The following is a 27,798-nucleotide window of genomic DNA, read 5'->3' on the forward strand; positions in this document are numbered from 1 at the left end:
TAACTTGTTTCTTTGTTTATTATGACAGATATATCAGGGGTTACAGTTTTATACTGTGTTAAAAGGCAAACTGAATATAAAAAAAGGACAGAGAATAGAGGGGAATGTTTGGCTCGAGTACACTGAACGTAAGGCATTAAATAAATAATACAGATCAAGGTTTGCAGGAACTCAGGGAATCGAGTGCAAGTAAAAACAAAACAACGTTTGTATTACTTTTATTCAATATAACCCACATGCATTCAAGACCTCTGACAAAAATGAACATCTTAACCCTTTCACTACCACTACCAAAGGGTTAACCCTTTCACTGCCACATGACAAAGGGTTTACCCTTTCACAGCCACACTACAGACAGTTAACAGTCTGTAGTGTGGTAGTGAAAGGTTAACCTTCTGTAGTGTGGTAGTGAAAGGTTAACCTTCTGTAGTGTGGTAGTGAAAGGGTTCAAATGGATCAAATAATTAAAGCGACACAAAATGTAAACGCAACAATTTATAGAGAGGGGGCTATGGCCAACCCTTTTATCCTTGTATATAAGAAAACCATACAATTGTCTGCCAGGTACATGTCAAAACTCTCAAGATTGTTTTTGTCGGTGGGATCGGTGACATAATAATTTATGGGAATGTCATGTTCAAAATGTCAGGCAGCGCGGCCTGCAGAGGACAATTGGCATGTTTTAGCGTGTAACTCATACCAACATTTTAAAAATACTATACATCACATGACTCATCCTGCCCGAAGCCCTATAGTGTGTTGGTGCTCTTCAGTGCTGTTCTCCGGGCACCGGTATGGGGTCGTGCCATGATCCCGGTTGGGAGTAGAGGGGCGTAACGATGCATCGAAATGCGTCCTAATGATTCAACTGCATCGATTTGAAAATGTTAGAATCGATTATAATCTAAATAAAATATTTTCATTCTTTTCTTTCGTTTGTTTTTTTTGTAACGTTTTTATTGACCGATAGTCCATTCATGCTGAGTGAATCAGTTCCCCCAGCCACATTTGTGTATTCAACATTTTGGGGGGGAATTAACTGATTCTGAAAATTTATCGAATCGTGGTCAAATGAAGAGATTTCATGATGCATCGAATCGTTGCCTGAATAATTGTAATCAAATTTAATCTTTGCGTCGTTACACCCCCTAGTTGGGAGAGTAGTTGCTTTGTTCAGTATTGGATGCTGCCTTTCTTGCCGGTCCACAACTCCCGCAGCTCCACCTGACAGCCCAGGTCCCTCAGGGCGGCCTTGCCCTCGTCACCGCAGTCCCGGTGGGTCGCCAGCGCCTGGGCTATCAGCGCCTCGGCTCCCATGTCCAGGATGGGCTGGGTGAAGTTCTGCATACGAGCCACCATGTTTCTCAAAAGCATACATGCCTGTTTCTATATTAGGGGGATGAGAAGAGACAACAATAGATAATATATCAGAGCAAGTAGATATAAGAGCAACCGCTACAAGCTCTCCTTCCTTCCTACATCCATCGCTCTCCTAAATAATACTAGAGGTCGATTCTTTTTGAGGTGCCACCCAACAGTGGGCTGTCACCTCTTTCTTGTCCATGTCTTAACACATTGACCGCCAGCAGCAGGGGGCGCCGACCGACCCCCCTTCGGCGCCAGGTCTTTATTCAATGGATATAGTTTTAGAATGCCAAACTTGCGAGTCCTAAAACTATATTTTATATTATAGCTATGGATCTAATAACGCTGTCGACTGTCAGTGAGTTGCTTCTGGTCAACATGCAAAAAACAGATTGTTTTTTCATCCGTACATTTCCGTTTTATACCGTTTTGAATGAGAGTATGGTTTGGGTGATTCCAAGTCATTCCAGGAAAAGACGAGAAAAAGGCATTTTAGTGTAATCCAGTAATCACGTTGTAATTTTTCGCCTGATTATCTACTTATGAATTATGGTTGCATGTATCTATGTATTGTCATATTTGTCTGAAGTCCTTTTTACTAACTGAATGAATGATTGTATTAGGGCTGTCTTAAATACTTCGAAGCTTCGTTCGATGGGCATGGGCTTCGAATATGAAAATTAAATTCGATTATGTAAAATAAAAATAAAAAATAAAATATGAATATTTTTTTTTATTTTTTTGCAAAATCAACTCTGCCTCTCTTTGTTAACACTTTGATTGCCTAAGGCTAAATTCATGATATACCATAGGTTGCCGGCTCTATTTGTCTATGGAGAAATTCCCCTTCTTTGCAGGGCTATAACTTTTTAAATTCTATTGCTAAATTGCCATTATTAGGGCCCATTCAATGTCCTATATGTATTGTTCAGGGTGAAGCAACGTTAAACTTTTTCATTCACATATTCATACTAAAATATGATCTAAAGTATAAGTATGTTTTCATCTCTTTCTGCAGCTTTCTCCAGAACGTGATTTATAGCCCCAAATGCATTATATTGATGATCAAATACAGTTTGATAGCAATCGGCGCGATATAAAAAAAATCCAACTGGACGGACTTCTGGAAGTTACTACACGTAATCTGATGTTGACCGGATAGCCGAGGGGGCGTTTATAATTCCGTGGGCAGCGTTATACCATTCATCTAATGTGGGTCAAATGTTCATCGGATCAGTTAGTATAGGAGACATTGAAAAATAACGCTGAATCTTACCGTATCTTCCTCGCGCCATTGGGCGATGAGCGTGGAACAGACATTTTCCTATTATGGGATATAGAAATATCCGGTCCATTTCCAGGTTGTATAGTAATATATACGTCCAAATCATGTTGTTTTTTCGAGTTATTTGCAGCGATCGATGTTCACTGTGTGAAGACTGAGTCTCTCTAACACTAGCCGATCGGCCACCAGATGGCGGTCTTGAACCGCTAGAGGATTGAGAGGAGATCACACTTGTGTCTCAGGGCCCCCCGGAAAGGAAATATGATTCCGATCACAGATTTTTGAAATATTGATATCAAAGACGAGTTACGGCGTCTTCGGCTACTTGAGCATGGCGGGGAAGGACGCCTAAAAGCGTCTTCCGGCAGTTAAAGTGTTAACTACAACAAGCAATGCTGTTTGTTATTTAAGATGAGGTCGGACTCGGCACTGACAGATTTGTGTTCATTGTGCTGCTTTTATAAAGCCTCAAATGACTGCTTACAATATTTCATGGAAGCAAAGTGTTTAGTTTGTCTAAGATTTAAAAAGGTTTAAACTTTACAGCACTGACAAAGTTGAACAAAGTGCTGTACAAGTCCCACAACAGAAAAAACAATTATAATAATAATAAAAAAAAAAAAAGTATTTATTTATTATTATTATTTTAATTTCAAAGCTTCGAATTAAAAACTAATCTCGGCCCAGAAGCTTCGAATTCCAAAAAAATATCGAAGGTCAGCACTAGATTGTATATACATATTTATTTTCCTCTTTGTTTACACGGTTATCGCAGAATGATGCAGCACTGATGTTCCAAGTCAATTTCCCCTCAGGGACAATACAGTTTATTCTTATTAATATTAAGAGGAGAAAATCCACCCTGAAGTAGAATTCACATGTTATATTTGTATAGTATTGATTTGTGAATATTGACACAAGTCAAGAGACTCCAGACATCACTCTGTGCAATTCCTTGGGAGGGACTCACCCCTGCAGCCTTCTAAATGTGTCGTACTCTTGTGTGTGTAGCACTCACCCAATAATAGCAGACGGTCACAAAAGCTGCCGTGACCTCATTTAAGGTTTGTTTTCTCCCCCAAGAGTCCACAGCGCTGCAGACTAGAGCATCGTTCTTCCAGCCAGAGGCAGCCAGCTGTAATGTGGCTTCCTCTATAGTCATTAACCGTCCTAACCAGGCGATATAACGTTACTGCAGCTTAGCTAAGTGAAACAGCCTGAGACGCGTACCTACTTCCTGTCACATGATGTGATGACGCTCACCTGCCAAGATCCAGTGGGATCCAATGTGGTGGAATAAAGAAACACCAACGTAAACAAGCTCCCGGGGATTCCATCTTTAACCCTTTCACTGCCACACGACAGAAGGTTAACCCTTTACTATCACACTACCGACGGTTACCGTCTGTAGTGTGATAGTAAAGGGTTAACCTTCTGTAGTGTGGCAGTGAAAGGGTTAATAGATAATAATAATTTATTAAAAAAAAAAAACAGGGATTTCCCCAGGATTTTCTAACAAGATGGTACTGGGTCGCAACTAGGGGGTGGTCCAGAGGGGGGGGGGGGGGGGGGGGGGGGGGGCTGTGGCTCAACTAGGGGGTTGTCCGGAGGAAGGGGGGGGGGGGGGGGGGGGGGGGGGGCTGAGTCTCAACTAGGGGGTGGTCTGGAGGGGGGGCTGTGGCTCAACTAGGGGGTGGTCTGGAGGGGGGGCTGTGCCTCAACTAGGGGGGAGGTCCAGAGGGGGGGCTGTGCCTCAACTAGGGGGGAGGTCCAGAGGGGGGCTGTGCCTCAACTAGGGGGGAGGTCCAGAGGGGGGCTGTGCCTCAACTAGGGGGGCCGTCCAGAGGGGGGCTGTGCCTCAACTAGGGGGTTGTCCGGAGGAAAGGGGGGGGCTGTGCCTCAACTAGGGGGTTGTCCGGAGAAAGGGGGGGGGGGGGGCTTTTGTGGCGCAACTAGGGGGTGGTCCGGAAGGGGGGGCAAAAAGAAAAGTGCAATAAAGAAAGCCATTTGCTGTAGTTATTCATTTTAAAGTACAGTGTATAAGGTTGCACAATAGTTTAAAGTTGAACACGAAGACTGTGTGGACCCACCAGGAGAGAATGCACCGAAATCTGACGTACCTCAGGATGTTTCACTAGATAAGTTGTGCTAATGTTAGCTGGTCAGGACGGTAATGGCTAGAAGGCATCCACGCTACGGCCTCCGACACCAAGAACAACGTGCTGTGGACTCTTGGGAGAAAGACCTAAATGAGGTCAGGGCAGCTTTAATGACATTTCTGTATAATTAATTGCCACGTCTGGCGGTCAGCTCACACAGTCCTACAGTTATCAAATTCCTTTGAAAGTTCTGGCAGAAAACGTATAATTAGTCAAATATCTCCAGAGATTCCCATGGACCACATTCTGTGAGCGTGACACGGCGGGGCAAAAGAAGCAGCATGAAACAAGTCAAAACTTGTGTTAATAATAGAGCTGTGAATCTTCACTGGCCTCACGGTTCGATTACGATTCAGCGGTCCACGATTCAATTCTACGATGCAGCTCAATAATATATCACATCCTCAATTTTATAATCTATATTACTGCACATGGCTACTTTTTCATCAATTAATACAAGCAGTCAGATAAATTAACTTTTATTTAGAAAGTTCTTAAATCAGCGGTCAGGTGGCTAGGGATGGGAATTGATAAGATTTTATCGATACAATTCCATTATCGATTCTGCTTATCTATACGATTCTTTATCGATTCCTGTATAAATTCAATTACATAAATAAATTGGAAATGCAACAGAACTAAGCTGGTTAGAATAACAACATGCAACTTGACATTTCTGATTGTCATTTATCATTTATTATTGAGCCCCCATGTCAGAAGAATACAAAAACTGTAAAAAAAATAAATTAACTATACACTTAAATAAAATAATGTATTTGAGAACTAATTTAATCTATTGAACTATAGTTGCATCCAACAGGTCGTTATTGCAAAAGAGAATTTGTTAGCAATAACTTACCTGTATAAATAAAGGCCAGCTCAGTGTTCTCTCTGCAATGAGCATGGCTATTTAGCGGCTAACATACTTTACCATGTAAATGAATGACTAGGATGCAAAGCACACACAAAACGGTCACAATATCGAGCCCTTTAGGTTTTCCTAGTCAAGGAATCAAATAGTCTGCTATGGCTGCATGCGTGGCGCTATTGTTGTTAAATGCGCAACTGTCGGAAAAACATGGCATCGATAAGAGGAATTGATAGTCACGGAGGCATGCGATTCCAGGAATCGGACAATTAGGAACCGGTTCCCAATCGATTCCGATTCTCAATGCCCATCCCTACAAGTAGCGTAGCGGAGATTGTGCTCGTCACCAATGCAAGAGGCTGCGGTCTCGACTCCCGGAGAGTCAGCATTGCCTTGGCTTGATCGCTATACTAACTCGTTTGGCTGAGTTAGGGGGAGGGAAGCCGTGGGTGGGTCCTGGGCGTTGTGGACAGCGACCCCTACAGTTCGGTCGGGGCGCCTGCACAGCGAGGGTAGGATCTGGAGAAAGGTAGTGTGACCTTCCACACGTTACACTCTCCCGGTGAGAATCTGCGCGGCCAGGCTGGCTGCCGGCTGGCTGCACATGTGTCGGAGGAAAGCATGTGACATTGTGACAGTCTCCGGCCTCTCGGACCAACAGTAGGGGGGGGGTGCGCAACAACCAGGAAGGGGGTTGGGAATTGGCATAACGACTAACAGTGGGATGGGAGGGGGAAAAATCGTAAAAGGGGGGAAAAAGGATAATGAAAAAATAAAAAAGTTCTTAAATCAGAATGTCAAAATAAATTTCTTTACTAGTGTTGCATGATACAGATACTATAAAGGTATCTCGATACCCAGCTGTTAAAAAAACAGTTCAATACTCTTTTTTATTAGTATCAGTATTAGTATCAATACTTTTAGAATAGCCCGATGCTGTATTTTCTATGAGTTGAGTGGATGCATGACCAGAGCACTAGCTTTAATAATACAATAATAATAATAATATATTTGATTAGTAGGGCGCTTTATAGTTGTGGAGCAAATCCAAAGGCGCTACATTGTAAAAGAACATAAAAGCTAGCAAGAGAGTACATCTTTTGATTATGTTCCATTGTTCCGTAACTGCATCGATGCAGAATCATCCACGTCCACATCACGATGCATCTTAGAATCGAGACATGTCCACCCCCCCTAGTTAATAATCATTAACATGGTGAGGGGCAATTGTAAACACACCTGGCTCATCAACGGAAGTTCTCATGCGTTTCACGCTGCTGTGTTTGCCTTCACAGAACGTGGTCCATGTGTGAAGCTCGTGGGAAAGTGGAGATATTTTGACTAATTATCCATTTTCAGACAGCACGTTCAAAGGGATTTGATGCCATTATGACAAGAGCTGACCGCCAGACGTAGCGATTAATTATCGGGGGAGTTAACGCAGAGTTTGACAAATTAGAATGATGCCACAAGGGTGAATCCCTCCAAACAATTGCACTGCGATGATCTATGGCTATACATGTTTAGCATTTTTAGATTATATTAGTTATTAGATTATATATATTATAATAATACATCTATTTTATATAGCGCTTTTCCAGGTGCTCAAAGACGCTTCACATGGGCAGGAGAGACAAACTATGGCAAAACAAAAAAACAGAACAAAACAGAACAAAAATAATACATGACAAAATAAAATAAAACCGACAGAATTAGAGGTCAAAAGCAAGATTGAAAAGGTGGGTTTTGAGGGCTGATTTAAAAGATGTCAGGGTGTTTGCATCACGGATATGGCTGGGGAGGGCATATTGTATTTGTAACTATATTTATTGTAGGGCAAATATAACTGAGAGGGCATACATACCCTCATCTTGCACCTCTACCGTTTTACACTGCCTACTTGCCCATATGCGCATGTCCAGAGTTAATTATATTGTTATATATATGGTTTACACTGCCTATTTTAATTTTTACTTTATTTTACTCCACTGTACTATAATTCTATGACCTGCATCATGTCTTCTACTACCTGTACATCTCCTCACCCATGCTGCTATGATGCCTGATTTCCATTTGGATGTAACAGCTCAAACAAACATTTTATAAGCCCACAAAGTTCGTCAGTAATTAATCGTCAACAGACCAAACTCCTTAACACTTTCAGTGCCCAGCAGGGGGCGCACATTTAGTGCTTGAATGCCCACCATACACTTCAATGTTAACGTTAATATCGCCTAATCTATGTTTTAAATTATGGCTATGTGTCTAATCTGCTTATCAATGACTCATTTTCCAGTCAACATTGTCGAAGCGGATTGTTTTTTTATCGGTTCATTTCCGTTTTATAGCATTTTGAAAAGCCCTCGTTTTCAAGGGGGAAAAATTATTCTGTGATAAACGCCCTGTACTGTAATATTCTAGAACGTTGTCATTTTTCGGCCTATTTATGAATAGTTTTCAAATAAATGCTAGATTATCGATAGTATATGTGTACGTGTGCACGCTGGTGCCGCGCGCTGAAAATCGATTCTCTTAGTTCCTGATCGCTCGTACAGTCAAACAGCCATATCACACATAGGGGAAAAGCTTATATCTCTGTGAAAACAGGTCTGATTATCCTAAGACTGGTAAAATAGATTCCTTACCTGAGATCAGATGGTATCCAAAAAGATTATTCCAATTCCTGATCGCCATTCCAAAAATTGATCCTTTTATTGATCCAATGCTACGTACTGTAAAGACATATTACACGCTGTTCTGAGGGTCCACAATGAATCTGATCGGCTCCGGTTACATGCGTGAGAAGTAAAATGTGGATTCCGGAGTTTTTTTTTCTCATCCATTTTCATTGAGTCCATTCCAAAAGGGTGCATTACCATCTGGGAGACGATAGGGGGCGCTTTTTCACATCTGAGCACCTGGTGGGGCTGGTTTACCAATGGTAGACTCGGTTGATGAAATATGAATTCAGATCGCTAATAAAAAAATAAAGCGATATTTCTCGTCGTGGGCACTCAATGGGGGGGCTGATAACACGAGTTATGTCGTGATGGGCATTCAAAGTGTTAAGGACAAGAGTGACCACTGAATGAACATCACATGTATATCACTCCTACAGCTGGTCTTATCTGCATTAAGAACCGGTTTCCGCTGAAGCAGGGTATTCTGGACAACTTGCAAAATGTTATCGTCGTCCAAAATACCCTACTTCAGCTGAAACTAGACCTTAATGCAGATAAGACCCAAGCGTATGTTGTTTACCAGCTGTAGGAATAGGCCACGTGATATCCCTTCAGTGGTCACTCTTGAGGGAAGGTAAATAGAGCTTGTTAACCCTTATAACCTGGGTATTTTGATGGGCGACTCCCTCACTTTTTAAGCCACATACAGTACAGTAGCTGGCGAAGAAGCGGAGGCGAAAATGGAGTTTTTAGAAATAAGTTGTGTTTTTCTTTCAATGTAAAAAGTGACTTGTCATTTTTATTTGACCCGTGGTCAGGGTTCCCACAGACATTGCAAAGTCAAGTACTTTCCCAAGCACTATTTTTCATTTTAACACATTGACTGCCACGCTTCTATCCATCAATGTATGATCATTGCCACCAGTCTAAGCCTATGGAGATGTTCACCTTCTTTGCAGGGCTATAACCTTTTAAATTGTATTGCTAAATTGACATTACTATGGCCCATTCAACATCAATTATCTATCGTTCAGGATGTAGGAACGTTATACTTTTTCATTCATAGATTCTTCCAAAAATACCATCTAGAATATAAGTATGTTTTTATCGTTTTCTGCAGTAATTCCTAGAACGTGAGTTATAGGCATAAACACATATATAGATTATCAACTGCCGTTTGGATTGATTTATTGATCAGATGGTTTGTAAATAAAGAAATGTACAATCGCCTTGAAAATAACGTTACCGTCCTCTTACCGTTCGCCGATGAGACTGGAGGAAAAAGATCCCACTTACCGGTATTTGACGTCGATCGACTAGATCCATTTCCGGTTTGTATGGCACAATAAACGCCCAAATCATATCGATTATTGAGTTATTATGGCAGCAATCCATATACACGGATGTGTGTCTAGAGTACCGCAACAATATGTGACTGCCGGACGGATTTCCCAGATGCACCGAGATCCATTTCCGGTTGTAACTCGCCCGATCATCCACCAGGCGGCGGTATTGAAGCGTTGCACTGTTGTGCAGAGTCCCACTGTCTCAGCAGAGGCTGGGTGGCGGAATTATGAATACCATGGCGAAAAAATTAAATATGATCTCAATAACGTTGTACGCCGTGGCTTGGCAGAATTCGCATGACCAGCAAACCCGTCGTACAACGTGATTGGCGGTCAATGTGTTAAAGGGGCATTTAATATTACCTGCACGTTAACGCTATTCGGATGCGCCTTCATCGCCTGCAGGGCTGCGAGCGCCCCGCCGTTCTCCATGATGACCGTGCAGTTATTGGGTTTGCGCAGAGCCAGGACACAGAGAGAAGCGCAGCCCTGATCACACACCTGTGGAACGAGAACAATGTAGGTTATGATCAATCATTTACAGCTCAAATGTGCCCATGTATTTGACCAGAGGGGCAAGTATAGAGGGCAGATTATTCTACCCCATGCAATATCTAACAAAGCAAAGAACGGTTTTATATAGGGCTATCAGGGCATGGAATTAATAATAATAATAATTAGGGATGTCTCGATCCGATCATGTGATCGGGGCCGATCACGTGATTTTCCGAAGATCGGGATCGGCAAAAAACATGACCATGTTCACGTCTTAAACTCATACTGAGGCCTTAGTTTTGGTTTTAAATTGCATATCATCATTCATTTATTTATTGTCACACAGAGCAGAAGAATTTTGCCAAAACAAACCAATAGTATCCAGCTGCAGAACAGCAGACCAGCCAAACTCTCAGACCCAAATAAAAAATGTATTTAAATTTTTTTTTTGTATCCCAATTTCTCACATTACATTCACCCTGAATGTTGACGTTATCCAGGTGAAAAGTTAACTTCATTCAAGCGAGGCATTGCAATCCTTGACATAAATAATTTGATGTATAATTAAATCAAAGGAAATGCGTTTGGGTCTGAGAGTGTGGCTGGTCTGCCGTTCTGCAGCTGGATACTATTGGTTTGTTTTGGCAAAATTCTTCTGCTCTGTGTGACAATAAATAAATGAATGATGATATGCAATTTAAAACAAAACCTAAGGCCTCAGTATGAGTTTAAGACGTGAACATGGTCATGTTTGTTAAATTAAAAAAAAAAAAAAAAAATTTTAAGTTTACATTTCTTTTTTTTTTATCGGATCGGGAAAGATCGGTATCGGTAGATACTCAAAATCACATGATCGGGATCGGATCGGGAGCAAAAAAACGTGATCGGGACATCCCTAATAATAATACATTCAATTTGTAGTGCACTCTACATTTGGAAACCCAATCTCAGAGTGCTACAGGGTAAAGGCTTAAAAAACATAGGCAATTAAAAAACAAGGCATAAAAACATAGAAAAAGGGATAAAACACACAAGGCATGTATAAAAAGGTTAAAACTAAATTGTCTTCCAAGTGACATACGTGACATAAGCGGTGTAGCAAGATTACAAAATAAATTAAGATTTTACATGTGAGGCAATAATAATGATAATGTTGGGTAATGCAATATGTTATGTTACCTTATATTTTTATATATATATTTAGATTAGTGCTGTCAGGCGATTACATTTTTTTTATCTAATTAATTACAGGATTTGTAATTAATTAATCGCATTTTAATCGCATAACCATTTTAGGCCTGATATTCTATAATCATATTTCAACTTGCATGTGTCCGGATGGCAGAATTCAGTACTGTATCTACAAAACCTTCCGTTTAATCATTTGCTTAGAGGGTTAGAGATTTTTCAGGTCTGGTCAATTTTAGCATGGTGTTATTCACAGCCAAAGATTAAAAAAATATTATTGATATTCTCATTTGGTTCATTACAATTTACTCAAGCCTAGTAACAGACACAGTATTTCTGACACTGGGAATACATTCCCTGAGATCCATAGATGTCCCTAGAATCAGATACCAAGAACATGCAAATGGACCATGTTAAAAAAAAGTCTGTAAATGTGTATTCTACGTTCTTATGGAATGAATGAGATAAAAAAATTATAATAATTTAATTTTTTTGTAATAAACTTTACAATTTATATAACGCGATAATTTGCTGTGTAATAAATGTATCTAATTAACGCGATAAACTGACAGCCCTAATTTAGATATCATTTGTTTGTGTGTTAATGTTGTTGCGTTTCCTCGGTTTGTACGTCTTGCTATGTTTTAATTGTATTATGTTTAAATTGTATATGTTGTAATGTTTTTTTTTTCTTTTTTTTTTTTATCTTCTTCCCCCTCCATTTTCCTCCGATTTTCTCCTCATCCCAATGTTAGTCGTTATGCCAATTCCCAATCCCCTTCCTGGTCGCTGCGCACTTACCCCCCACAGTCGGTCTGGGAGAGTGGAGGCTACCACGTGCTTCCTCCGACACACGTCCAGCCAATCAACCGCTTCTTTTCACCTGGCAGCGCGGATTCTCACTGAGAGGGCGTAGCGTGTGGAAGGATGTTGTAATGTTTTAATGTCGTTTCGGACTCCAGGGAGACTAGTTGACGTCAGCTAATGGGGATCCTTTGCCAATATCCATGTTGATGTCCCAGTGCTTAACTAACATGCTGTACCGCAAACGATTACCACCAACCATAGCATTAAAGTATCTTGTATCTTGTAATAAACAATAAACAAATGTCTCTCAGAACCACTGCTCGATTAATTAAAAGTGATATTTCTAAAAATGGAATCACCAGTAAATGTCTGAGCATGGTCAATAAGTACACAGTAGAGATTTTAACACTTTCTGCGCCAACCTAGAGATTTCTCGGGTTATCTCGCCAGCGGTTGAGCGCCAGAACCCCCCAAAAATCTCAGGTTATCGTTTTTTCTTTTATTAAATTTCTTTTATTCTATACAGTCTCACGGAGCTCTATGTTACCGTTGAAAGCCATACTGAGACCCCGAGAGTGTATTCAAAATTAATGCCGTTGCTGGCTATCAGAGCATCAAAAAACGACACCCCCCCCCCTTGATGCATTCATGATGAAACATAATACCTATTATATACCTTTGATTTGGAAACAGTAGCATGTCCAGGCCAAAAAACGTGAACGCCTTTAGGAAAATTCACACAGCGCTCTATAAAACGGCTTCCAGGTATTAGCCAGGATCACTCTGAAACTATACAATATTCACCACGGGATAACACGCAAACGTATACATGAAAAACTTGTTTACTCGTTTTTACATGTTGGACGATAGATAGTGACTGTCAAATGAGCCATAGTATTGTCTCCATAGCTATAATATAGATATAGCCCTGCAAACATTGTGATGCACAGTGAAAATCCCTATCTTTTCAAGCGTGGCCCATTGACTACAAGGATGGATAAAACGGCTGGCGCTGAAGGTGTTGAGCATGGCGATGCTGAACTCACTTTAACATTGCTCATGTGTCTGTTCATGGCCAGGACGATGAGCTGGACCCCGCCGGCGTTCACCACGGCGTCCTTCACGTCGTCGTTCCCCGCTATGGCCCGCAAGGCGCTCAGCACCTGCCGCACCAACTCCTGCAGGGAAGGGACAAAATAGTTGACACAGGGTTCTCACAGGACATTGCAAAATGAAAGTCAAGGACTTGCAAGTACTTTTCCAAGCACTATTTTTCATTTAACACTTTAACCGCCGAAAACGCCTTTGGACGTCTTTCCTAGCCATGCTCATTCTGCCGAAGACGCTGTAACTCGTCTTTGATATCAATCATTCAAAAATCTGTGATCGAAATCATATTTCTCCTCCGGGGACCTGAGATGTACAGCTGAGCTCCACTCAACTCTCTAGCGGTTCAAGAGCGCCATCTGGTGGCCGATCGGCAGATCGCCAACAGGAAGTGACTCGTCAAACAGGAAGTGCTCATCCATATTTCGTCCGGGCACTCGCGATCATTAGCAGGACTCTATCTCAACACACTGGATAATCAATCGCTCGCCCTAACTCAATAAACAACGTTATTTGGACGTATATAGTATTATACAACCTGGAAATGGTTCATCAGGATCAACATCCCATAATCGAAAACTGTCTACTCCAAGCTGATCGTCCAACGGCGCGAGGAAGATACGGTGAGTTTCAACGTTATTTTCTAACGTCTTCTATACTAACTGATCTGATGATCATATGACCCACACTAGATGAATGGTATAAAGTTGCCCACGGAATTATAAACGCCCCCTCGCCCATCCGGTAAATATCAGATGATACGTAGTAACTTCTAGAAGTACCTCCAGTTGAAATTTTTCATCTGGCACCGATCGCTACCAAACTGTATTTGATCATCAATATAATGCATTTGGGGCTATAAATCAAGTTCTGGAGAAAGCTGCAGAAAACGATAAAAACATACTTATACTTTAGACCAGGGGTAGGCAACCCTAGGCACGTGTGCCTGCGTAGGCACGCAGGCAGAGGGGGCAGCATTAAAAAAAAAAGAAAAAAAAAAAAAAAAATGTTTTGCTTTGAAATATTATAGTAAAATATTTTGCACTGTTGTCGCATTTATCTTGTTGAAATCCTCCCACAGGTTATTTTTACTACCACATATTTAATTGAGACCCTTTATTTGTTTATTATTTCAATTTAGCTGGAAATACATTGCTACATCATTCAGTAACATTTGCAGAGCCTTATAACAAAAACATTATTACGGTCACCATTGTGACCAGTGGGATTAATCAACAAATTGTATTATTTATTTTTCTATTTCATTGAACATTGCACATGTTAAAAGCCATTTTTTTTCTCTCAAAATGTGAGTATTACCAAGTCAACTTGTGTTCTTAAAACAATGACAATAAACATAGTTTTATTAGGTTGAAATAATGTGGTTGTGTACTTATTTTTCTGTTAACTTATTATGGATTGAAAACTGAACCTTACTTAATGCACAGTAACTGAACTCAATATTTTTAAGTTCTGGTAACTTATTATTATAATTTTTTTTACAGTGTAGTCTTGCGATCAATCAAAACTTATTTACACGATATACCTCACCATTCACCCTCCATTCACATCCTGGTGTTCTCCTGGTGTTCTCCATTAGGCCTGTAGGTGGAGCTATGACCGCACACGTACAGTACACACACCGATGGTGTGTGATGTGTCCAAAAATGAATGGGCAAATGTGAGTGAAATGGTCGCACTGTATGCAGCTGTTTGTCTGCATTGCATCCCCCCCCCCCCCCCCCCCCAACTCAGATTTAGGGTTGATACAACCATCATAATAATATTGTTAATAATAACAATAACAATAATGATGTAATAATATAAAAATTATCATTAAAAAGACCTGATTATGAGGGGGAAAAAATTACGATGCATGGAATATTGTTGAGGCACACTAGTTTTAACTAACTATATTTCAAACAGGCACTCCATGTCAAAAAGGTTGCTGACCCCTACTTTAGACCATATTTTAGTATGAATATGTGAATGAAAAAGTATATCGTTGCTACACCCTGAACAATGGATATAAGACATTGAATGGGCCATAATAATGTCAATTTAGCAATAGAATTTAAAAAGTTATAGCCCTGCAAAGAAGGGGAACTTCTCCATAGACAAATAGAGCTGGCTAAGGATGGTAAATTATGAATTTAACCATGGCGATCAAAGTGTTAAAAAAAAGGGCATTTAAAAAGGATACAATTCGCTTTTAAATGCTGTTTTTATAGAAAGAAAAAATCGGATCCAATATTTATGGCTTAGAACCAATTTCTGACAATTAGTTACACTTTAAATAAAAAAAGATTTGGGCGGCTAGGTGGTGCAGTGGGCAAGGCGCTCACCACCAATGCAGGAGACGCTGGGTTCGAGCCAAGATCTCTGCATTGCATTCAGCTTTGCTGGTCATTCATACTAATACATTTGGCAGTATTAGGGGGTGGGAAGCTGATGGGTGGGGATCGGACGTTGTGGACAGCGACTCCTACAGGTCGGTTGGTGCGCCTGCTCAGTAGAATCAGGAAGCGACGGGGGTGGCGTCCCTCAAAAGCGCAGACCCCCAACACTGAAAGATCGCGCTGTGCAGGTGAAAAGATGCGACGGCTGCTACCTCGAGTACCGGAGGGGACTCGTGCAATGTATGGCTTCGTCCACATTACAACCGGCTTGTGGGAGGCATGGCCTAACAGCGTTCGAGACAGGGGAGGGTAGAATTGGACGATACGAAATTGGGATGGGAGAAAAATAGAAAATGGGAGAAAAAGTAGATAAATAAAAAATAAAAATATTTCTTGATCCAAAAATTTTTTATCATGGATGAACAAAACTTTCAATGCGAATGGTTGATTTGAATTTCAAGGACTTTTTAAGCACCTTGTTAAAAAATGGGCTGTTTAACTCAATGGAGGCCAAACCCGAGATAAGTCGGGTTAACTCGCCATGCGTTGGGCGCCAGACCCCAAGATTTCTCAGGTTTTGGTAGTTTATTCCTTTATTAGGGCTGCACCGAATGTAATTTTTTTACATTCGAAGCTTCTATTGAAGTATTCGAATGAAGCTTCGAATGTCTATAAAAAGAAATTCATAAAATTGTTTCTTTTTTTTTACTAAATCCTCAATTTGATTAAAGTGATTAATCTGATTAAATGAGTCTTTTTCTTTTATTAAATCAACTTTCTTTATCAGTTTCATCAACATAAATAATCCAATAAGGGCACGGTTGGTATGAAAGTGACGTCTTATAGTATAATATTAGTGTAGCCTAATCTTTAACTGCAACTATAGACCGAAGAAAAAAACATTAAAAAAAATAAAAAAATAAATTTATTTTTATTAAAAATAAAAAATTCTAATGTTGATTTAGAATTCGAATGTCAACATTATGATCGAAGCTTCGAACCATTCAGTACAGCCCTATCCTTTATTCAATATGTTTTATTCATTATTCATCCAGGGACCTTGGTGTTACCATAGGGAATGAGTCTGAGATCGCCAAAGTGCAAGAAAACTGCCAAATGTCTCCGGTCTCACTTTTCCTTGTCGGTCGAGTGGAGCGGTTCTCCCGGTTCCATTGAAGCGCGTCAAATATCCCCGATCCATATGCTGTGGTCGGTTATGCCGTGGACCAAATGGACATCGGATGTACCAGATGGCGATCAAACAATTGGAATATTATTTTTGGAATACTCCCGATCACAGGTAAGGACTATCTGATGTCAATTTTAGCTTGATCGTGCAATGCTTTTATACCGATCGGGCTGATAAGCGTTTTTAGTGTTCAATACGAATGCCGTTACTGGCAATCAAATAATCAGAAACGACCCCCCCCCCCCCCCTTTCATGCATTCATGATGAAACATAATACCTATGACATAGATTTGATTTGGGAATAGTAGCGTGTACAGGCAAGAAACGGCAACATCTACAGTAGAATTGACGTATAAGGCTATAACTCAGCATTTCGGGAATTACCCTAGACCGCTCTAAAACCATACTTATATTCACCACGGTATAACACGGGAACGTATGGATGGAAAAATGTATTCTTTTTCACATATTGAACGATAGATAGGTGATGTCAAATGGGCCATAGTATTGTATCCATAGCTATAATATAGAATATAGTTATAGCTCTACAAACAAGGTGACGCACTCCTATCTTTTAAAGCGTGGCCTTGCTATGACGGCCCCTGACTAATAGCTGGCGCTGAATGAGTTAAGGAAAAAAATCTACGCCCGCTTGCCTCAACGACTACCGCCCTGTAGCCCTCACCTCCATAGCCATGAAGTGCTTTGAGAAGCTAGTGAAGGGCTACATCTGTTCCTCCCTCCCCATCAACCTGGACCCTCTGCAATTTGCATATCGCCCCAACAGGTCCACGGAGGACGCCATAGCCCATGTGCTGCACACAGCAGCATCACACCTGGACAAGAGGCAGGGGAACTATGTGAGATTGCTATTCATCGACTACAGCTCAGCATTCAATACCATAGTCCCCTCCAAACTCATAGCCAAGCTCAGGGACCTGGGCTTGAACTATGACCTCTGCCAGTGGGTCTTGGACTTCCTGACGGGCAGACCCCAGGTGGTAAGAGCAGGCAACTGCACCTCCTCATCCATCACACTCAACATAGGGGCCCCCCAGGGCTGTGTTCTGAGCCCCCTCCTCTACTCCCTGTACACACATGACTGCGTAGCACAGCGGAACAACCACACCATCGTCAAATTTGCTGATGACACAGTAGTGGTGGGCCTGATCTCTGCCAACGACGAAAGGGCCTACCTGGAAGAGGTAGAGAATCTGTCACAGTGGTGTCAGGAAAACTGCCTCTCCCTGAACGTCAGCAAAACAAAAGAGATGATTGTGGACTTCAGGAGGTCGGGGGTCAAGGACTACAGCCCCCTCAGCATCGACGGGGCACCGGTTGAGAGAGTGAACAGTTTCAAGTACCTCGGAGCCCACATATCCGAGGATTTGACATGGACCACACACATTGACAGTGTTGTGAAGAAGGCACGACAACGCCTCTACTTCCTCAGGCGCCTAAGGAAGTTCCAAGTCAGTCAGAAGATCCTTAGGAACTTCTACTCATGTACAATAGAGAGCATCCTGACTGGCAATATCACCTCCTGGTTTGGGAATAGCACTGCACAAGACCGTAGCAGACTACAAAGAGTGACACGTTCAGCCGAACGCACAATTGGAGGGGGGCTTCCCACCCTCCAGAACATTTACAACAAGCGGTGCAAGGGGAAGGCTAAGAGAATTATTAAGGACTCGAGCCACCCGAACAACTGCCTCTTTGAACTGCTGCGGTCAGGCAAGCGATACCGGAGTCTTAAGGCGAGCACAGAAAGACTCAGAAGAAGCTTCTATCCCCAGGCCATCAGGCTGCTAAACGAACAATAAACACTATGCAACAACCATCAAATGCACACAGCACACACACCCACACACTTAACCAAACAACACACTGCAGCACCCACTCTCTACACTTTAGATCACACAAACACACTTACACTTTATATTTATTGATAAAGGATTTGCACTACAACTCGTACACCTACTGTAAATTGTACCTAAATTGCACCTCATCCCATTTCTGCCTTGCACTATATAGTATTGTATATTAGTACACTGCAGTATTGTATATTATATGGTAACTCAGTTACGTCTATTCTGCATCGAACATTGTACATATGTCTATACTGAACACTGTGACCTCATTTTTTTTTTTACTTCTAATTTACATGCTATACTACCGTAATTCCTCTAATAGTAACCGGGTCTCAAATACAAACCGGGTCTCTATTAATGGCCGGGTGCGCTCTTGAGCTAAGCAATTATAAGCCGGCCTCCTAATACAAGCCGGGTTACTAATATACTGAGCTGCATACTGAGCTAGTTACTTGATTTCACTTTGAAAACGTTGAAATGACCAGTGACCACCTGTAATTGCACTGTTTACTATTTCATACAGTACTTGGTTTCAATAAATGAACCCAGTACATTTTACTGGGTTCAAACTGACACAAAATGTTGATTTATTCATTATGATCCGTTTGAAAATTTGAAATATAGGCCTCCCTCTTATACAGGCCTCCTCCTAATACAAGCCTGGTACCCGCTACAGTTGAAACAAATACAAGCCGGGGTTACTATTAGAGGAATTACGGTATGTTATTTTATTTCATACTTATCTTGTCTTGCACAGTCTCTGGAGCGTAACAGTAAGAAGCATTTTGTATAAAAGTATTCTGTACTTCTGTATGACAACTATTAAAGAAACTTGAAACTTGAATTCCAGGCCTCGACTTTTTTTTTTTGGTCAAAAATCAAGCACTTCAAGGACCTTGTGCGAACCCTGATGAGACGACGACGCATCAACTCAAGCTGGAGCGGGACGTCCCACACAGAAAGATGTATTTATAAATGACCCAAAACTAAAATCGGACATGCCCGCCACGAATACCCGATTCCCCAAAGTGATGGTGACATACTAAATAAGATACAACGATGAGTCAGCCAAATTGTCAAATCCTCCTTCTACCACCTTCGCCACATTGCTAAAATACCCCCCCCCCCCTCTCTCTCTCTCACACCCTGCTGCTGAAACACTGATCCACGTCTTCATCTCCTCCCGTCTTGACTACTGTAACTTCGTTCCAAGTTTTATCTCCGTGGGATAAAGCCTGGTAAAGAACTACGGCCGAAAGTGTCTATGAGGTAGAATTTCCGGTGTATGTACTTCCCCTGGAAGCTGCCTCCGAACGGACCAAACTTTTCCCAAATCCTGTCGGCAAACAAGCTATAGAACGTCCCAGTCATGTAGTAAATTCTTCAGGCAAAGCCGTTGCAATGGCTTAAACGAGGAAATATTGTGCACTTCACACGCTTCTATAATTGTTTTGTCGAAACCGGAACGCCTGTAGCCTGTACTTCCTGCACTTCCGTTTAGACACTTTAGGAGGCATATCTTGTCCAGCCTATGACTACTGTAACTCACTCCTCTACAGCATCAGTGATGCTCCATCAATAGACTCCAGCTGGTCCAGAACACATCAGTGCTTCTCCATCAATACTCCAGCTGGTCCAGAACACATCAGTGCTGCTCCATCAATAGACTCCAGTTTTTGTTATTATTACTTTGATTAGTATTGTTATTATTATTATTATTATCTTAACTCATTCAGCGCCAGTCACGATGATAGGCGGGTTAACTCGCCATCGCTTGAGCGCCAATCACGAGTATAGTCTGCTTTTAATCGTTATTTCTTTTATTAGCGATATCCATTCATTTTCATCCATCCAGCCTGATGTTATCGTTGGGAATGGGTCTGAGCTCACAAAAGGGCAAATACCGCCGCCTACGCCTTCCAGTGGGTATTGCACTCCACTGGGAATGGTGTAGTTTCTTTTCTGGGACGAGCCGAGCCGTGCGGGCGGGGTTTAAATACTCAGGCAAGGTAGGCAGATACAACGATGCATTGGAACAGTAACCCCTGCCCGCCCGTCATTGTGAAACGGTCGGTAATGTGGTACGGACCTCCACAAGCAGTATTTGGAATGGCGATCAGATAATTGGATTATTTCTTTTGCATTACATCAGATACAAGGTAAGAACACTATCTAAATTTGATCGTTGATCTGATATTTATTTCTACCCCATTCGACGCCGTCTCTGTGTGTGTATGTGTGGCTGTGTCCGTTGGCGGCAGCAGGGGGGGGGGGGGGGGGGCATGCCGGTCTAAACCACATTGCATGCTTGCAAGGAAGGATAATAATGATGATCTAGAGTTGATTTCAGGAAGATTCGATAATCAGGCGAAAGATTACAACGCGTTTAGTGTATTCCACTAAAACGCTATTATCGCGTCTTTCTCTGGAATTACTCAGAAGCACCCAAACTATATTCATATTCAAAACGGTATCAAACGGAAATGTACCGATGAAAAAACAATCCGTTTTGTACATGTTGATTGGAAGCAACTCACTGATAATCGATGGGTGTATTAGACCCATAGCTATAATTTAAGATGTGTTTTAAGCACTCGCAAATCTCGCAGTCCCCCCATTGACTTACAGCGGTGGCGTACTAGCGCCATCTCGTGGATTAAGCTCCGGCGCTGAATGAGTTAATATTATGAAAATTGTTTTAGGAACTTATTTCACTTTACTTTTGTTTTTGTGTTTTTTTAAATCAGATGATTTAATGAATTGAGGCCCCGTATAGGCCCACCTGGGTCTCTTGCCTCTACTCAGCACCTTTATATACACTTTCTGTCATGGTCAATGTTTAGATTTTTTTACCGTTTTGCTGAAATGGTGCGAAATAAATGTACATACTTTTTTAAACCTCTGTCCAAACTCTGGCAATATTTGGCTCTGGCTCAAGCAGACGGAGAGAAAGAGCCGTGGAGCAGACCGGCGAGGAGACCTGTGCTCCCGGTGTGAACAACCAGGCTCCTGCTCGCACCAGAATTGACGGGGCGGTTTACTTGGGGTCCCGTGTGTCTCTGGCGTAACCGTAGCGCAGGCCACTACCACAAATGACCAGCGAGTCTGTGGGGGGGAACCCTGCTCGGTCCTTTTTTTTTATTTTTTTTATCCACTTTTTCTCCTCCCGTCCCAATTTAGTCGTTATGCCAATCCCCCCCTCCCCTTCCTGGTCGTTGCACGCATGTGCCCCCCACTGGTCGGTCTAGGGAGCCCTGAAGTCTATCACATGCTTCCCCCGATACATAGGAGACAGCCAGCAGCCTCTTTTCACCTGACAGCGAGGACTCTCATTGGTGAAGTGTAACGCGCGGGAGGGTCACACTACCTTCACCATTTCCCTCCCTTGCTGTGCAGGCGCCCTGACCGACCTGTAGGAGTCGCCGTTTACAACGACCAGATTACCACCCCACCGGCTTCCCTCCCGCTGACTCTGCCAATTGAGCCAGTATGACGACCGGCCAAGCCGGAGGCACCGCTGACAGCCGGATTCGATACCAGTGTCTCTGCTGTGGTAGACAGACGCTTAGTCCGCTGTGCTCCCCGGCCGCACTGCTCTGTCCTTTTCCATCACCATCCCTTTCTTCTGTTCATTTACCTGCGACTCAAAGCTGTCTGCGAGCAGTGTCATCATGAACTTCAACCCTCCCATGTCACAGATGTCTTGACAGAACTCGTTCCTCACAGCCAGGTTGGACAGAGCTGAACACAGCACGCTGAGAACAGATGAATTATCAGGATGGACTGTAGGGGGCACACAAATACAGAGAGGAAAATTATATTAATTAAAAAATTTTTTTTAGAGCATAATCAAAATGATTCCAGCTGCAAAGTGTAGATGAAGGTATAACAATCAGGGATGCATATGCAGTTTAATTTTTGAGCCAGGTATCAATGTTTTTTTTCTTTTTTCTTACTTGCCACTTGTATTAAAAAAGGAACTCGCCAACATTATGAGAAATGCGCTGACCGTCTTCTCCAGAGTCAGACAAGAAGATAGATACCAATTTCTTCTCTGTGCGTTCAGTAGAAAGCTATCTGGCTGCACGTTAGCCTAGATTAACCCAAATTAAATGGAACATTTCCCATAATGTTGGCGTGTTCCTAAGCAACAGTCTCCTAGTAAAAAGGTCACAAAAATGGCAATTTTACAATCAGCCATAAATACAATCATACAGATTCTGAATATGCTTTTGAAAGCCCAAAATTGACAAAAAACAATCATCTGCTGATAAATTGCTGCATCCCTAATTACAATAAAACCCTCAACGATAGACTCAACCGAATCCATCTCTTTAAGCCCTTTTCTAGTCTCACGTCTCGCCGCGTCGATAATGACTTTCAACCCGGCGTGTTCCAGAACAATCATCTTGGCGTGTTCGTGGGCTTGTCCGTACGGAACTCTGATGTCGTCGTCAAAGGTCATGACCTTGAGCGCGCCGGCCGCCTCCCTCACCAGCTCGGCGGAGCCGGCGTGCCGTCCGATGGCGCCGGTCAGCAGCGGCAGGACGCCGCCTTTCACCAGATCCACCCGGTTCTGCTCGTGCTTCAGACAGAAGTGGCGCACGGCGCGGGCGCCCACGCACGTCACGGCGGCGTCCGCCTGGTAGTCGCTCAGGGCGGTCAGCAGGAAGTCACGGCCCGCCGCGTCCAACAGGTCCGGCTGCCCGTCCGTCAGCGCGGCCAGGGCGGACAAGGAGGCCAGCAGAGCCTCCCCGTCGCCCAGGCTCGCCCTGCAGCGGGAGAGGATGGTGGGGTAGGCGTCCTTCTGGGCCGCCAGGTGCCTCTGGGCGAATCCCAGAGAACATTGTTCGGTGAAACGTCGCAGGTCTGCGGTGGTGTTTCTTTCCGAGGGGCCGTCGGAGTCTTTTTTAAGGGAATCGAGGGCCTGTGGGATGTGAAAACAAAAGAGGGTTTGATTGAAAACTTTATTAACAAGATTGCAGAATGGGGGTACAATACGGTACGGCTCAATACACACAATTGTTGTTTTAGTTTACTCCGTTTATTTGATCAGGGACAGTGCATATCAATCAACAGTTATACATTTATAAATTAATACAAATGTAAAAAAAAAAACTGTAAATATGCCAACATTAGCAGGGTTGCTAGTTTTCAGTTGTAGTCCCTGGGCTAGATGTTTAAGCCAGAAAATAAAACAGAAAAATAGGACATTAAAGCTAATAAAAACAGTTAAAAACATATTGTGTACATTCACTCACTAGGCATTCATGCATCTATAAAAAAAAAAACATAGATGCAGACCAGACTTTGGTCTTTTGTAAATGTGGTCAATGGTTCCTTCAGCAACCAAGTCTTAACAAAAGAGCAACAATAGACCCACCTGCAACACCTCGTGCTCCTGTTCTTTGTCATCAGATGATACCGTTGGTATAGCTTTCACTATACAACTGAGGTCCACACCTGTATCCAGACAAATACAACACATTCACTTGATCTTAGCGTATGGGATTTAACATAATGGACCTCTTCACAGGTCGCACTCTTCTGTAGGTGCAATGAATTAGAAAAAGGTGAAGACGTGTGTATCGTTATGGTAAGTGACATAACATCCGTGCTGCGTCAGACTTGGTGTTTAAACTTAAAGAGCACCTACGGGGGGACCTGCTATTCGAAACTGGCCACTGTAAAGGTCCAAACACCCCCCCCCCCCCCCAAATAGACAGTCTCCTCCCCATCATATGTATATAATCTCTGTTAGGATCTATGGGTAACAGTACTGTATATATTTGCATATCATATATGTCACAAATGTGATTAATTGTTTGAAAACTTTATTAACAGATTGCAGAATGGGTACAGTACAATACGGCTCAATACACACAATTGTTAACACTTTGTATGCCACTCACGGCTTTTCTCTGGTTTACGCCCCGACCGTTGAATGCCACGTCACGAGTATTCTCTGGTTTTTTTTATAATTTTTTTTTATTAGCGATCTGAAATCATATTGCATCACGCGAGCCTACCGTTGGAGATCCAGGGACCGCCGGCGCTCAGATGTGAACAAAGCGCCCCCTATCGTCTCCCAGATGGTAAATCACCCTTTTGGATTGGACTTAATGAAAGTGAATGGGAGAACGGATTTCTGACTCCACATTTTACTTCTCACTGATGCAGCCGGGGTCTACCAGAGTTCATTCTGGAGCCTCTGAGCCACGCCGAATATGGGTTATACTGTACACATGATGGATCAATACATTTATCGATTTTTTCGAATGGCGATCAGAAATTGGAATAAACCATTTGGATACCATCTGACCTCAGGTAAGGAATCTATGTTATCAGTGTTAGGATAATCAGACTCGTTTTCACGGATAAGCGTTTATGTGATATGTGATATGGCATGGGTTATTTTTTCACCGAAAACTGGTGATTTTCAAAATGCTATCAAACGGAAATGAGGGGACCCTGATGTAAACAAGATGAAAGTATTTCTCTGGTCTGCATCCCCTTAACAATTGTATGTATTGAGCTGTACTGTACTGTACCCATTCTGCAATCTGTTAATAAAGTTTTCAATCAATCAATCAATACTGACTGCTACTACGATTTGTTACATATATGTGAATGGTTTGAGGACAGTCAAAGACTTCTTTTATAGTTGACATGTCAATAGTATTACTATCTGTGGATTTCTTTCTTAAACTTTCTAACCACTTCTAGCACATCAGATATAGATATAGTATCTACAGCTAAAGGATTGGATCTTTAAGGATCTTTAAAGTGTAAATAGCAGTAGTAGTAATAGCAGCAGCAGCAGTAGTAGAAGAACAGGGTTCCATAGCTCAGTGGTTAGAGCACTGGTCTAGTAAACCAGGGGTCGTGAGTTCAATTCTCACTGGAACCTGAAATCTTTTTCTCACTATGAATTTAAAATGGGGGAGCCTGATGTAAACAAGACGAAAGTCTTCCTCTGGTCTGCATCCCCTTAACAATTGTGTCTATTGAGCCGTACTGTATTGTACCCATTCTGCAATCTGTTAATAACGTTTCCATTCATTCATTCACCTTGGGAGTCGAACTGCTCCACCGCGTCCCGCAGAGCCTCGGCAGCATCCATGTCGAAGTCCTCGATGTTCTCCTTGACAACGGCGTCAAAGGTCTCCTGTGTGATCCTACGTGTCGCCATGTTCGCTACGACGTTCAGCTCCACTCTGAGAAACACACCCGCGATGATAATATGATCAACACAACAGCTGATGAGCAGAAGAAGCAGCAGCAACGCTACAAAACAAAACCCTTCCCGGATATTAATGACAACAACGTTAGCTTGCGTGACTTGAATAAGGCTGGCTAAGTTGAGCTAGCTGTGTGCTAACTAAGCTAGCTAGTTGAATCGTTTATAATGTGTTCCTGTTAGACAGGTGACGTTAATAGTATACGACTAGCTAGTAGCAAAAGTCAAAAACATGTCAACAGAAGTAGCTAGGTTTCATCCACTGTATCAGTTGGGGAGGCAGGTGTGGCCCCGTGAAACAACCCGTATCTCTCTTAACTGTTACCACCCAGTGAAGGTCTGCTGCTGCTGAACAACAACAGATAATGAAGAAGGCGGAAGAGAGAGACCCTTCGGCGCTAAACCAATCGGAGAGGGTCTTCGCTGTACGCGGCTAGCCGATCAGAGAGCGTCTTCGCAAACATAGGCTACGGAAAAGAATCACGCATGAAAGAAGCCACATCTAGAACAGTGTCATGGACGCGTCACTTCCGGGTAGTGACACTGGCTTACATTTCAAAATAGTGGTTCCCATTGATTGATTGATTGATTGATTGATTGATTGATTGAAAATTGTATTAACAGATTGCAGAATGCGTACAATACAGTACGGCTTGTTAATACACACAATTGTTAAGGGAATGCTGCAGACCAGAGAAAGACTTTCGTCTTGTTTACATCAGGGTCCCCCACATTTTCAATTCATCATGACATTTATGACATACCGGTACACGACATACAGATATACAGTACTGTTACATCCAGACATTTATGACATACAAGATATACAAATATACAGTAGGCCTACTGTTTAAGAGAGATCATAAAAAAATATATATACATTCAAAGGGGGAAGAAACTTTACATTGGAAAGAAATCAAGAATCAAGAAGAATCAAGAGTTTTATTTGTCACATATACATACCAGGGCATACAGTGAAATGCGGGTGGTCATGCCCGCATTGATTGTGCAAAATACAATAATAAAAATAGGCATAGAAAAAAAAAATAGGTAAGGCACAAGATATGCATGGTAAAAAAGACATGCTAAGTTCCTGAGAAACTGGTTCCTATGTACACTACTATACAATATACAATTTCTAATTTTAACTCTTGATTTATTGATTGATTGAAAATTGTATTAACAGATTGCAGAATGGGTACAATACAGTACAGCTCAATACACACAATTGTTAAGGGGATGCAGACCAGAGAAAGACTGTTTATTGTTCGTTGAGCAGCCTGATGGCCTGGGGATAGAAGCTTCTTCTGAGTCTTTCTGTGCTCGCCATGAGACTCCGGTATCGCTTGCCTGACCGCAGCAGTTCAAAGAGGCAGTTGTTTGGGTGGCTGGAGTCCTTGATGATTCTCTTAGCCTTACCCCTGCACCGCTTGTTGTAAATGTTCTGGAGGGTGGGAAGCCCCCTCCAATTGTGCGTTCGGCTTAACGTGTCACTCTCTGTAGTCTGCTTCGGTCTTGTGCAGTGCTATTCCCAAACCAGGAGGTGATATTGCCAGTCAGGATGCTCTCTATTGTACATGATTAGAAGTTCTTAAGGATCTTCTGACTGACTTGGAACTTCCTTAAGCGCCTGAGGAAGTAGAGGCGTTGTCGTGCCTTCTTCATAACACTGTCAATGTGTGTGGTCCATGTCAAGTCCTCGGATATGTGGGCTCTGAGGTACTTAAAACTGTTCACTCTCTCAACCGGTGCCCCGTCGATGCTGAGGGGGCTGTAGTCCCTGACCCCCGACCTCCTA

At 42.3% G+C, this 27,798-nt stretch overlaps 1 protein-coding gene across 3 annotated transcripts; it reads right to left on the reverse strand.

Annotated features, from left to right (window-relative positions):
• Positions 1 to 26,424, reverse strand: armc6 (armadillo repeat containing 6). Of its 3 annotated transcripts, none has more exons than XM_084313461.1 (8): positions 26,320 to 26,424; positions 25,832 to 25,977; positions 24,144 to 24,223; positions 23,117 to 23,687; positions 22,398 to 22,543; positions 13,241 to 13,372; positions 10,068 to 10,205; positions 1 to 1,386 (listed from the first exon to the last, which is right to left on the reverse strand). In XM_084313461.1, the coding sequence occupies exons 2-8, from the start codon at positions 25,950 to 25,952 to the stop codon at positions 1,174 to 1,176; spliced, it is 1,401 nt and encodes a 466-aa protein (XP_084169587.1). In that variant the 5' UTR covers positions 25,953 to 25,977; positions 26,320 to 26,424; the 3' UTR covers positions 1 to 1,173. The 3 variants fall into 3 exon arrangements, with proteins under 3 accessions (XP_084169587.1, XP_084169588.1, XP_084169586.1); XM_084313462.1 differs by having other exon boundaries at positions 26,326 to 26,344; XM_084313460.1 differs by having other exon boundaries at positions 25,832 to 26,357.
• Positions 26,425 to 27,798: the final 1,374 nt, after the last annotated feature.

The sequence above is a fragment of the Notolepis coatsorum genome, assembly GCF_963971535.1.
Source record: "Notolepis coatsorum genome assembly, chromosome: 4".
In the NCBI taxonomy this organism is placed as follows: domain Eukaryota; kingdom Metazoa; phylum Chordata; class Actinopteri; order Aulopiformes; family Paralepididae; genus Notolepis; species Notolepis coatsorum.

Bases quoted from the DNA above. Each gene is read 5' to 3' on its own strand.
- armc6 (XM_084313461.1), bottom strand. From the start codon at position 25,952: ATGGCGACACGTAGGATCACACAGGAGACCTTTGACGCCGTTGTCAAG. The intron at 22,544-23,116 runs GTGAGACTAGAA...TGCCCCCTACAG, and splicing joins CATTATCGACGCGGCGAGAC to TCCATCCTGATAATTCATCT. The intron at 1,387-10,067 runs GTAATATTAAAT...CCCCTAATATAG, and splicing joins CGAATAGCGTTAACGTGCAG to AAACAGGCATGTATGCTTTT.